Below are 13,159 nucleotides of genomic sequence, written 5' to 3'. Positions count from 1 at the left end.
AGTTTTTTGGTGGTGATGGAACGGTCCTGTATCTTGAATGTGGTGGCAGATATGCCAATCTAGACACATGATAAAATTGCCTGGATCTCTCTCTGTGTCTGTCTCTCTCTCTCCATCTCTCGGTCCTTCCCTCCCTCACTCACACATACGCAAAGGAATGCATGTAAAAAACCGGTGAAACATGAACAAGGTGTGTACTCAAGTTAACAGCATTACACCAATGCCAATTTCCTGGTTTTGATATCGTACTGTAATTATGTGAGATGCTATCATTGAAGGAGGCTGGATAAAGGGTACATGGAATCTCTTGGTTCTACTTTGGCAACTTCCTGTGCGTCTAGAATATTTACAAAATGAAAAGCTTTTAAGAGTGTCATCTCAAGGGTAACATCTCAAGCCAATGCCATTTTAACAGTCAGTCACTGTGCAGTGGTTCAAGCACTGAGACTTGGCGGTCAAACCGACAAGGATGTGAATCCCAATTCTACTACTTACTAGCTGTGTGACCTTGAAACAGATCTAAACGCAGTGCCTTGGTTTCCTCATCTTGTAAATGGGGATGATAGTAGGACCTACCTCACAGGGTTCTTGTAAGGATTAAATGAGATAATATGTGTAATATGTCCAGGGCTCATGGAAAGCATTCAATAAATATTGGCGATTATTATTATTGAGACTGCAAGTCAGCCTAAATATTTCTAAGAGCTCTAAGTTATTGATTAATTTTGCTGACATTCAAGCACGTGCTATCAGGCACGTGCTCCACGTGACCAGGGACATGGCATCTAGACATGGGCCCTGGTTCTGGCCTCCGCCCCTTTGGATTTTTCAGTTCTGGAATGAATTTGGTCTTTAGAGGTGCAATTACATGCACGATGGATGTTATGAAAGTGGATGCACAGGGGCCTCGAGGAGGAACTAACTTAAGAATGAGAGTCACTTTCTGCAGTCAAGGTTGAAAAGGGAGTTTTTCTTCCTGCTAAGCTAACTGGAGTACAGGGTGGTTCGACTGCAGTCCTCAGCTGCAACTCCTTTACCAACAGATATAAATGAGAATAAAGCACAGGTTAACCCATCGGCGTTGACGTATAACTTTCAGCGTCAAAACTCTTTACCCACCAACCAGAAAAAGAGGTAAACTGATTCTTCCTTTATCATTGTTTGGAAAATAAATTACATTAGACGATCCTATGGGGCTTAGAGGGAAAAAAATGTATTGCAGTTTGAATTTGCATTAATACATTTAGACCAAAGCATTTCTGAATTAAGCATGGAACTTCTCGATATTAAATTAATTACAACATCTATGTAGATATATACTGTATAGTACGTGAAGAGTAAGTATTTTAATAGGCTTGTGACGTGAATATTCTTAAAGACATGCACATCATATGCAGATGGAGTTGGTCTGACACATTACTAGTTTAAATGTGGTAATTAACCCACAGGGGAGAGGAAAGAGACATTCTAAGCAGTTTGGGAGTCGTCTATATTCTCAGGAATTTAGGGTCTTTCATAAAGTAATTAAATCCCAAACAAGCCTGAACGCGCATATGATGAATTTTCTGTTTGCCAACTCTCCCCCACTTGTGCCAAAACAAGACAAAAATCCCTGCCCTTCTCTGTGCTGGTCTGTGCCCTCTGAGACTGACCTCAGTGGATTTGTTGGGTTTGGTACTAGAAGGAGATGAGTTAGCGCAGGAAGACCAAGAGATCAGAGTATTTACTTATTATCCCACGCCACCCCTGCTTCTTTATATTTTGCCCTTGCTGCAATCCTCGCTGGGTCCATTTCCAGGGTCCCTTCTAGCGAGGTTGGCAGTCATCAGGTTCCGGTAACACTGGACCCTCTCTGTGCCCACGTGGTATAACAGCATCCCCGCTGCTAATTGCTGTGTGCCTCACCACCCTTTATTGATTCTTGTAAACCTGTTGACACATCCATAATAGTCCGTTCCTTAAGTGAGGCCTTTTTGAGTGTCCCATCTGTTTCCTGCCACATCCTGATGGATACAATGCCCTTGCCTGTGAGTCAGCAGCTAAGGTGGGAGAATACCTCATCTTTTGAGATCCAAGTTAAGACTGTGTTTTACATTTTGCTTAGACAATCAAAATGACATCATAATGGCACTGTTACAGGTCATGTGCATAAAGACTTACAAAAATAATACCACGTGCGACCATTTTCAAATTCCGCCAGCAAACCTGACATTCCATTTTCTTGCTAAACGATTATTACTCTGTGGATCGAATTAAACTGGCACCACCAAGTACAGAATCCAGAACCATGTCCGAGAGTCCCATCCACGATGGGCGGCACCCACCTGGCCCAGGGGAGCTCAGCAGATACACAGCTGAGGCACTCCACACACTGGTGACATGCTTCTAGTCTCTTCATTTCACTTGGATGGACACCTTTCTTTACCAGAGATTTCTGTAGTCAGCTGTAGTCAGCTACAGAAAGGGGTCATTCAAAAAATATTTTTAAAGTTGATTCATCTGAACATCTTTTGCAGTTTCCATGGCAACTTTTCCCCAAAGCCATAACTCCAAATTCTTCTGAAAACTTCATCTCAGAAATCTAATGTATTTGGCACTCCTGACACTCCAATTTTACTCTAAAAATTTAACTTAGAAGAGTTCTAAGAATGTGTCAAGCAACCAAAGAAATGGGGAGAAAATCCTGACCGGTTTTCATTTCAAAGGGTTATGACATCTTTCAAGGAAAGAGCCTTTAGTAACACTGATCATATTTGAGTGAGTAAAGTAGTCTTATACGTTGTGTATAACTTATCCAAACTGAGATGTATCTCATAGCCACATCCATAAAGACAGAGAGAGCAGTACCATATAAAGATGGGTGGCAGTGCTTATCGTTTCATTTGATCGATCGCTAAGTTTTTAAGTATTCAGAAAGTATTTAAGAATAACATAAATTAGAATAGTTGATCTTTTGAAAATAAGGTTAGAACCAGAAAATCTGAGAAGGTACATTATACTAAATTAACTGCATTCGTTTGTAAATGTTGGTGAGCTTAGTCCAAAATTTTGCAAGCAACTAAGACCTTTAAATCTATTCAATCCCCATCATTTTGGAGCTTACAATCTAAAACAGGCCGTGCTAATTAACATTCACTGATGCGGCCAGGACTTGAGAAAGGGCTCCACAATCCTTGTCAGTGGCAGATAGGCCACCAATACAACTGCCACCCTGGGCTGATCGGGAAGTTGTTTTCGTTTTTTGTTTTGTTATTTTATTTATTTATTTTATTTATTTATTATTATTATTTTTTTTTTTTTTGCAATTGACATTTGTTCATTTATTTACCCTTCATCGTGCAAACCCCACTCCTGTTTCAAGGCAATATATCATTATATAGAATTATTGGCCCATCGTTCACGTCTCCCACTATGAACTCCCTAATGGGAGATCTTCCCTCTTCAAACCAACATGAAATCATGTGACCTGTTCCAGCCAATCAGATGCTCCCATATAAGACTTTGCCACTCTAAGAAGTAATACAGAGATGCAAGGATAGTTAGAAACCATTTAAGCCTGAGTACAAATGATAGGATGATGAAGATCACAGCAAATTTCTCTAATTTTTAAAATGTGAAAGTGAATGAAGCACTTATTCTTTTAAATCCAACGCCTTTGAATCCAGTTTGCCTCCTTAGCAATAGCAGTGGGCAGTGACTCAAACCTGACGGATCTCATCCCTCCGTCCTCCTGGGTGGGCGAGGGGCCCACATTGGACCAATAAGGTGTGTCTTGACTGGGAGATTTTTAACCAGGATGGAATTCAGAGAGAAGAGCTGGGAGAAGCTAACTTCCTCCTCCTTCCTTTTGTTTGTCTTTCAGTGCTTCTGCATTTCCCCCAGAGCAGGTCAGTCCACATCACATCCTCAACGACTGACTGCTAGACAGAAGCGGGCGCTAGCTCCTTACTCACATACAGTCACAGATCCAACATCCAAGCACGCGGGCTTTCTGAGAATCCCTCACATCCTAGTTGGGAGATTATGATTCCTGATATTAGAACCAGGACTATCAGATTTAATAAACTGGTATTCCAGCTATATCAGAATAGAGGCAGTGAACTGAGATAAGACCATTAGACATTGATAAATCAAGAAGTCAGCTAAAGTCTGACACAAGAGAGAAGACAGGAAGCATTTAAAAAACAAGATCCAAGATTACAAAGGGCATCAGAGTTGAGGAGTGAAGAAGTAAAAAGCTCAAGGCAATGAGGCTTCTGGAAGGGCCACCATCACCCCTCTCAGGGTAATCTCCCTCTCCCCCGCAGTGTGAAACATCATGTCCATAACCATGACTCACATCCGGAACAGGTAACTCACATTTTGTCCAGCTCGTAAATAGCAGGGAAATATGTATAATTCATTTTAGAGACCACTATACAGAATGAACCTCAAAAAGAGCGAAGATTTTGATGTCTACAGAGATATGTCTAAGGCAAGGCGTCTTAATCTCAGCACTGTTGACATCTGGGCTGGACAATCCTTTGTTAGGCTGTGCTGTGCACTGTTTAGGGTGCTGAGCACCATCTCAGGTCTCTACCTACTAGATGCCAGTTGTGACAACCAACAGTGCCTCCAGACATTTCCCAGTGTCCCCTGGTTGAGAATCACTGGCTTAGATTACCTAGAAAATGGATGCTGACAGACATATGGCCAGACCACGCTACGTAGAGGAAGCCTTCCTATGCCTCTTGTATCCTTAGCGGGTTCAGCTGAAATGAATACTAGGTTACAAAACAAAAGACCCCTCTGAAAACTTGTACTCCATTACCTCAGGGTCACCTCAGGTAAAGCACTGGATTGAACTCTCTGGATCACTTTGCCGCCCAATCCGAGGCTTTGTAGAGGCTTCTTGAACAGTAAGTGGTCCACCATGTAAATTAATTGGTGGTTTCCAAACGTGGCTGATATCAGAATCATTGATTCCAAGTCTAGGCCTTGGAGATTCTCACTTAGTGGAAATTGGGTGAATCCCTGAAGCCAATATGTTTTGCAATCATCAGATGATGATGAGTGAAGTTTTGAACCCGCTGGTGTAATCTATTATAGGTAAAAACACCCAGGCAGCCAGATTCATTTCCTCATAGATATTTATTTTGTGCCCATCCTATACCAGGACCCATTCTAGGCAGCGGGGATATCGTGGGAAAAGAATGATTAGGTCCCTTCCCTGAATAAGCTTACACACCAGTAGGGAGAGTCAAACAATGTATAATGTACCAAGTAGTGGAGCAAACAATGAAGGCAGCATCTAGTGTGATATGATCAATGGTAACTGCTGGGATCAGAAGCACTTTGGAGAGAGCAGTCGGGGAAGGCGACTTTTTTTCCTGCAACTTGTAGGATACAAAAAACAGCCACACAAAGAACGTCTGAGGCAGAAGAAACAGTAGGAACAAAGGTCTGGGACAGGAAAGAGCTGCTCACATTTGAGGAACAGAAAGTACACTAATGTGGCTGGGCAGTGGTAAGCTGAGGGAGGGTGTTAGGAAGCAGGGAGAATTATGTACGATGACTTGGAAGGCCAAGGTCAGGGAGGGAGATATTAGTCTAAGTGTAATGGAAACCAACCAGAGAGCTTTAAGCACTGAAATGTCACAACTTCATTTTCTTTTGAAAAGGTCTCAACTGGTCCCAGGCCTGGAATATAGGGTTACCACGTTGTCTTAGTGAGGACAACGGATGCTGCGGGTTTGGATTTAGGTAACAGCAGTGCAGATGGAAGGAAGAGGATGAATTTGGGGAGTGCTGTGAAACAGACCTGGCAGGGCTGGCTCAGAGATTCAATGTCGTGGGGTGCAGGAAAGGGAGGACTCCAGGATGACCCCTAAGTGTCTGGCTCGGGCAGCTCGCCAAGTCGCCAACCATTTACGGTGATGGAAAAGACCAAGAGTGATACAGGTGAGGGACAAGTGGGGAATCAAAAACCCAGTGAAGAGTGCATATGACTGGACAATAATATCACAATCAAGTTGGGACTCAGGTGTATTTGGTCCAGGGTTATCACAATGCGGGGAAAAGGAAAAGGAAATAATAGAAGTTTATGATCAGAAAGGACCAGGCAAAGGGTAGCATTTGTTTTCTTATTATTGACAGATATCTCTTCCAGGCAACATCCAAGAGGAATCCGATTGTTTATCAACTAGCAGCGGTGCTTAAGAAGTGTTTGGAAGGATGGGATAGGTAGCTTCCTAAGGTGATGAGAGTTCCAGACCAAAGAGGCCACATACAGAAAAAAATGAGTGCAGCAGAAAAGAATGCATATTGGAAGCTGGGGGCAGGTGGTGGGAAAGGTACCCATGATTAGCAGAGGTGTTAATTAAGGTGATTCAGTAATCTCCCACTTATCTGTAACTTGCAAAATTTTGGCTTTCTGAGGAGACAAATGACTAGCAAACAGTGTTATAAAAGTGAATTCTGAGCCATGCAGCAGGTCAGTACAAGTTCCGCTGAACTTCCTAACATGTCTACACTGGCAGAGCTGATGGATGATAACGGATTCATATCATCTCAGCCCTGCAACAGTGCCCAGTTCTGGGTGTCTTCGGAATTACCAAAGAATATCCTGTACTCAACACCACTGAATTATTAAGCGGACTTAATGACTTTATAAAGTCTTTCAAAATCGAATGTTCATAGAAAGCAAACTTAGAAACTATCATATTAAGACCTCGACTGATTTGGGTGAAGAAAGGCTCCCTGGCAGGGTAAGCAGCTTAGCCCTTGCAGTGGGTTCCTTAGGGAGGAGGAAACTTAAGCAGAGCAAGGAAACAGTCAGCATTTAATGATGAGACTGTGGTCAAGAGCACAGATAGTGGGGCAACTGCACCAAACAGGAAGTGATGTCAGCAACAGAGAAGCTCAGAAGTAGACCGGTCCAAGGGACGAAAATGGCTGCATCCTGACATCCAGACTCCATGGGGAGATATCCCAAGTCAGAGTCTAAGCCCCCTGCTTTTTGTCACACCTCTATGAACAGAACACACATCACCCATCCATAGATTTATCTTAGCCAGCGGCAACAGGAAATCTTCTTGTTTCCCTTTCAAAAAAGTCCATTCTCTAGTAGGTCTGTGTCTTTATTCCCGTCTTACCCCTAGGTTCTTCATGACCTTTTTTTTTTTTCTTAAGTTCCATATATATATGTTAGCTCAGTGCTTTGTGACCACCTAGAGGGGTGGGATAGGGAAGGTGGGAGGGAGATGCAAGAGGGAGGAGATATGGGGACATATGTATACGTATAGCTGATTCACTTTGTGATACAGCAGAAACTAACACACCATTGTAAAGCAATTATATTCCAGTAAAGATGTTAAGAAAATAAAAAATGAATAAATTAAAATAAAATAGAAGATAAAAAAAGATGCCTGATAATTTGTTCTAAAATTAACACTCATTTGGGACTTCCCTGGCGGTCCAGCAGTTAAGACTCTGTGCTTCCAATGCAGGGGGCGCGGGTTCGATCCCTGGTTGGGGAACTAAGATACCACATGCCATGTGGCGCGGCCAAAGCATCAAAAAAAATTTTTTTAATTACAACTAATACTCAGCTCAGTAATTCGCCTGAAGAAGTCGCCATACTTAATTGCATGGCTTGTCATGAAATTAGACTTTTGTCACATGATCTTGGCAGACAATCAAGGTTTGTAATATTTTGTTTGTGGTTAATGGAAGAAGGTATATGAGGACTGTTGGGAAAGGTAGGTTACGGTAATCTTTAACCCAGGCCAAGTGACCTGACTTTTGGGGGTCAACAAAAGTGGGAGAACATTGTTAAAGCCGTGATCATTGAAACTGGGGTGACTCATTATTCTACCCCCAGCACTTGTGCTGTGTTTGAGACTCTCTCTGAACCTCTGTGTTGGTCTCTCTCTAAAGTTTTGCATGTTCATTGTATAGCATATATATATATAATACTCAGAACATTTACTGTGTCTTCTCTTTCTCGATCTTATTACAAAGTAAATGTCACATCTTCTTAGAAACATACATGAAAATCAGATAGACCAGGGCGTCTCAGGCGGGAGCAATTTGGCCCCCCAAGGGACATACGGCACTGTCTGGAGATACATTTGGTTATCATAACTGGGCGTGGCGTGGGGCTATGGTACTGGCATCTAGTAGGCAGAGATCAAGGATGCTGGCCAACATCCTACGGTGCACAGGACAGCCGCACAACAAAGAAGTATCCTGCTCAAAATGTGCATTTTGCTGAGGCTGAGAAAGACATAAAGTTATGGCATTGAACTTAATGGATATTGAAATTTTGCGTTTTGTCTATACCAGTCCAATTAAAGAGCTATCTGGTCGTGTAATTCAACAATATGGATGGTGACGTTAAGTCACTGAAGGTACGCTATTTGATTGTTGGTTTATTATGGTGACAAAAGAGGAAGGTGCGAGGTTCTCTGAATGAGTCCGATGAGGTCTGTGGGATCACGGCACCTGGATGAAATTCCCCATTCTGTCACCAACTGCACCTGTGCCACCTTGAACTCCACCGCTCTAAGCTTGGATTTCTTTAGCCACAAAATAGAAAACCTGTCTAACCCACCAGCCGGATTTGAGGTTGAAAGTGACACAGACTGTGTCCAAACACTTTGCAACTTGTAGAAGAAAATACTAACGAGAAACTGCAGTTTCTCTAGAAGTGCTGCCAGGCAAACATTGATCTGTGCATGTCACCCTTGACCCTCATACTCTAGCACCTCTGTAGCCCATCCACATACAGGCTGGCTGGTTCAGCGCCCTCAACATCTCTCAACTATGCTGACTGCTCTCAACCTCCAGCCCAGCTCGAGTGTAGGTCACCTCCTCTCATCTCTCCCTGGCCCAAGTGCCAGGATGCGCTCTAACTTCCCCCCACCCTCGACTCCTTCCAGGGACCAGAGCAGGATTTTCAAAATACAAATCTGACCACGTCACCAAAAGGCATCAAGGACGACACCCAGCTGGGAGGATGGAGTCACCATAAACTCCATGTGGGAAAACCGTGGGAGGAAAGGTTGGGAGGAAAACATTAGCTGCATTTTTGTTATGATGATAAAACAAGACAGTTGTGCTATACTTTGGGAAAGTGTTAAGTGATTTTGTAAATGCAGGATGCTGTTATCTACTTAAGTGTTTGTATTTCTCTCTTTGTGACCATTAGGACCATTTAAAAAGATGAGTGAAGAGTTCATAACAACTCTTAACATTTTCACTATTTAATCGTCTCTGGAAAAGTGACCAAACAGCTGGCACACAACAGGCTCCACAGATGTTCGGTGAACGAAGAAAATGTGAGCCATTGATTTCTTACATGCAAGCTCACCTTGGACAAACGAAAAAAGCACTGAAGGAAGAGCATTGCTATATACTTGCCCCTGGATTATCTTTCAGAGGAGGCAAGACGTACTGAGGACACATGGAGGATAATTCTTTTCGAGGAAGATACAGACACAAAAAGCCCGCAGGACTCCAGGACAATACACAGTGGGGCAAAACCAAGATGAGAGAAATAAGTGGAATATTTATGCTAAAAGGCAAAACAAGCTCTTGGAATTACCTAAACCACTGTAGGGGAAGCTGACGAAGAGTGCAGCGTTAGAATAGATCTTAAGCCATAGAGAGTTATGTTAATATGAAAAACAATGGGTCACAATAAAGAACATCCTTTTGACTTGTGACTGATACGGTGCTGCTGAATGTTGCTGCTTTATCATTCTAAAGTGTGCATAGGAAACTTCAGAGGACCCAGGTGACTTCTTCCAACTTGAGAACCAACATCTTCCCTCTGGAATCTTCCTTTTAAGAGTCTTAAATCAGAAAATATGTAAGTGGTGATCTGAGCTAGAATAAAGGGCTATCTCATCAGCATATCTTCAGAGAGCAAGAGGAGACATTAACATCAGCTTGATTCTAAGTTTATGCTTTTAGGAGAATGAGACAGCTGATTGAAAATCATTTTTAAATCGTTTTGTGATGCATTGGATGTATTTGCATAATTGAGGCAATAATCATTCATAGAATGAATAGACTTTTTTTTTTTTTAAGGAGCCAGGTCTCACCTTTCCTCCCTCACCTCGTAAATGACATTGACACCTCAGATTGCAAATTAAAGGGCACCAGCACACAGTTCAAAATCTGAAAAAGGGAGTGCGGTGAAATGCTGATTAGACATAATGAGCACAGACCCTAGATCCTTCAGTGCAAAGAGACCTCTGCCGAAAACGGGTTGTCCTGAATACCGCTTTAAAAGGCAAATCGCTGAGCCATTTGTGTCTCAAAAAAACAAAACAAAACAAAACAACCCCACATACAAGCATTAGTAACTTACTAGTGTCTCACTGGGCATTTCAAGGCGAGTAACCCTGGCAAAACTAGAGAACGAGCCATCATACGTTCCTAGAACGTGTGCCTGAGAAGGAACCTTAACAATTTTCTAACTCAGGCCCTCTTTTTTTCCAGCGCAGCAAAGTGAAACCGCAGAAGTTCGCAGCAAGCACAACGGCCCACCCCCGGCTGATCCCGGACCCCACTATACGCCCCGGGAACCAGCTGGGGGAGATCGGGGACCTCTGCACCTACCACCCCCGTCCACCTCGACTCCTTCCGTGAAAACTTTCCTTTTTTTAATGTGGAGAGTGCATTTTGGAGGACACGAATTCCAGACAGATAACTGTCTCTGCCTTATTATCAATGCTGATAATTCTTGTCTTAAGTTTCTGCCTGCTTCCCTCCAGTTTTGAAACTTGGCACCCAGCACGTCCAATCTCAATAGTGAAAATCATGTCAAGGAAAACTCAGTAAAGTAGCAGATGCCAGAGCAACTACAAGGCTCCGCGTCAAAACGACACATCTTAGAAATGTTCAGACTGGGCTAAACTAACAAGGACGCCTGCCGGCTTCCTGGAGGCAGCACTCAGAATCTTCAGAAGCAGGACTCACTCCTCAGAAACATCTTGATTTTCATTCGACTTTTTTTTCTTAAGTCTTTTCTCTTTCTCAAAAATAGACTCAATCTCGAATCTGGATTTGGTCAGTCGGTCGTTAACCTTGAAATCCTGACTCCTTCTTTAAAGGAGGCAAATCCCACGAGCTTTTTGTCCGGTGTGTCCTGCGGTCCCCAGCGCCCCGTAGTGCCTGGCATACAGTAGGCCCCCAATAAATGTGGAATCTTTGAGTCAACAGGGAGAAGAGAGGCCACCGACACTAGACCCCCTGCCACCTTCTTATATTAATCAGAAAATGTGCAACACTGTGTCCCCCTACAAACTCCCTGGGAGTTTGCTCCCTTTCCAAGGAGCAAACCCGCGGCATCCCAACCCGCCCTGCAGCATTTCTCCGGAGGGTCCACTGGCCACACGCTGCCATCACCAAGCGGTCCCTGCCTCCCATCCAGTTCTGTGTCGGTTCTTGCAGGGTATGTGACCAAAGGTTGAGTGGGCAGACCTGGGCGCAGCCCTGGGAGCCCCGTTTCTCAGCCCTGGCCAGCGAGGCAGCGGCAGGGTCCGGCCCCCGGCCCCAGACGCAGTGACCACTGTGCGGGGCAAAGGACCACGGGCTCCGGGGATGGGGGCTCCCCTTCTAAGGGGCACCTGAGTCTCTGAGCAGATGACACTCGGGGTGACGCACGCGGCACTCTTCACCCACCCACCCGCCATACACACCGAGGACCTCTGGGAAGCCACGGATCCTTTCAAGCCCGCGCTGTCGCCTCTGAGCGCGCCGGGACACTCACCGCGTAGTGCAGCTGCGGTTTCTCGCGGTACACCGGGTCCCCCATGCCGCCACCGGGGAGGAGTGGCGGGCTCTCGGGCGCAGCCTAGGGTCGTGGCGCCTCTCCGGGGTCCCCCTATTTTACCGCCATCCTGGGGCAGCCACCGGACTCGAGCCCTGCTGCCTGTGCCCGGAGCGCGGTGCAAAGCGTCCCGGGCACCAGCGTCCCGCCGCGGAGCCGGCGGGGACAGGCAGGAGGCGACTGCGAAGGGGAAGGAGGAGTGGGGGGGGGGGGGGGGGCGGAGGCCGAGTCAGATTCGATGGGCGGGCATTTAATTCCTTCCGCTGCTGGCTGGCCCCAGTCGCGCCCGCCGCCGCCAGCTGCTGGGGGCTACAGCGACCGAGCGCGCCCACGACAGGTGTCAGGGCGGCCGGCGCTCCTAACTCCTGCCACCCCGCCCCTGCCCAGGCCCGTGGGATCCGGGATGCCGGGGCTGGGCTGCTAAAGCCTTCAACACCAGCGACAGGGCGAGCTTGAGTTTCCAAGAAAGAGAGACTGACTAACTTTGAAGGAGGTGTGGATCTGATGCCGAAAGACGACTCGGAACCGGCCCGGCGAGGATGCAGTTTCAGTCTCTGGTCTTCGGAAAGCCTTCCTCTGGGAGAGTCTCAGTGGCGGGAACCGTAGGAGGGGGCAAGCGGAGAGGGACCAAGTAATGCTGCTCGAGGGAACTGCTGAGGAGGGGCGGCAGGGCTGGAGGCTTGCGGGGCCGGGCCACGTTGGGCAAACTGAGTCTCAGAGGGCTTGCAGGACCCGGGCGTGTCTAGGGAAGCGGGCTGGAAGGGGGAGCCCCGGAAAATCTGCCCGAAGTCTGCTGGAACTGAGTAGGGGTGCCAGGCTGGACCTGAGTGGGGGGCGGGGTGCTCAGAGCCCTCCTTTCTATGTCTTAGCAAATCGGGAAACAACACAGCAAGGTTTTGGAAATAGAAGAAACGTCCACTATTTGCAAATTCTGCCAGCTAAACCAAATCATTTCAGCACACGCTGGAGATTCACACCACCACCTAAAACTGGCCTCTGCTCCGCAATCCCCTCGTGGAAGCCTACACTTTAAAACATCGTGAAGAGTGCCAAGGTCCCTCCCAAGGCCTGATAGCCTGTGACTTACCTGCAGCCTCTCGCAAGCTGCACCCAGACCCTGTAAAATCAATCCATCCAAGCCCAAGAGGGGTGGCTATCAAGTGGAAGATGGATTTGGGGGTGGCTTGTGTCAATTCTTCAGGGTCCCACTATACTGGACTCCCTGGGTGGCCCTCCACCTGCTGGGGGGAGGGCTAGGAAAATAGGCTGCAGCCCCTGTGTTCGAGTCCTTACAATTTGGTTGGGCGAACCACCCACTGGCATAGAAGCCTTTAAAAC

The 13,159-nt window shown here is 45.8% G+C and overlaps 1 protein-coding gene across 6 annotated transcripts in view; it reads right to left on the bottom strand.

Moving 5' to 3' along the window:
* ARHGAP6 (Rho GTPase activating protein 6) overlaps nucleotides 1-13,159 on the bottom strand; it is a 493,459-nt gene that overhangs the window by 263,173 nt on the left and 217,127 nt on the right. The window contains exon 1 of one of the 6 annotated variants that reach the window (XM_067724626.1): nucleotides 11,762-11,977. The exons of the other annotated variants lie outside the window; for them this stretch is intronic. Within the exon in view, the coding sequence (XP_067580727.1) occupies nucleotides 11,762-11,806 (45 nt within the window). The 5' untranslated portion in view covers nucleotides 11,807-11,977. Of the gene's footprint in view, nucleotides 1-11,761; nucleotides 11,978-13,159 lie in introns of those variants that run through there. 6 annotated transcript variants of the gene reach the window in all.

The sequence above is a fragment of the Pseudorca crassidens genome, chromosome X (assembly GCF_039906515.1).
Source record: "Pseudorca crassidens isolate mPseCra1 chromosome X, mPseCra1.hap1, whole genome shotgun sequence".
Lineage (NCBI taxonomy): Eukaryota > Metazoa > Chordata > Mammalia > Artiodactyla > Delphinidae > Pseudorca > Pseudorca crassidens.
The sequence above is the reverse complement of the archived record's forward strand: the minus strand, read 5'-3'. Positions and strand labels throughout refer to the sequence as shown.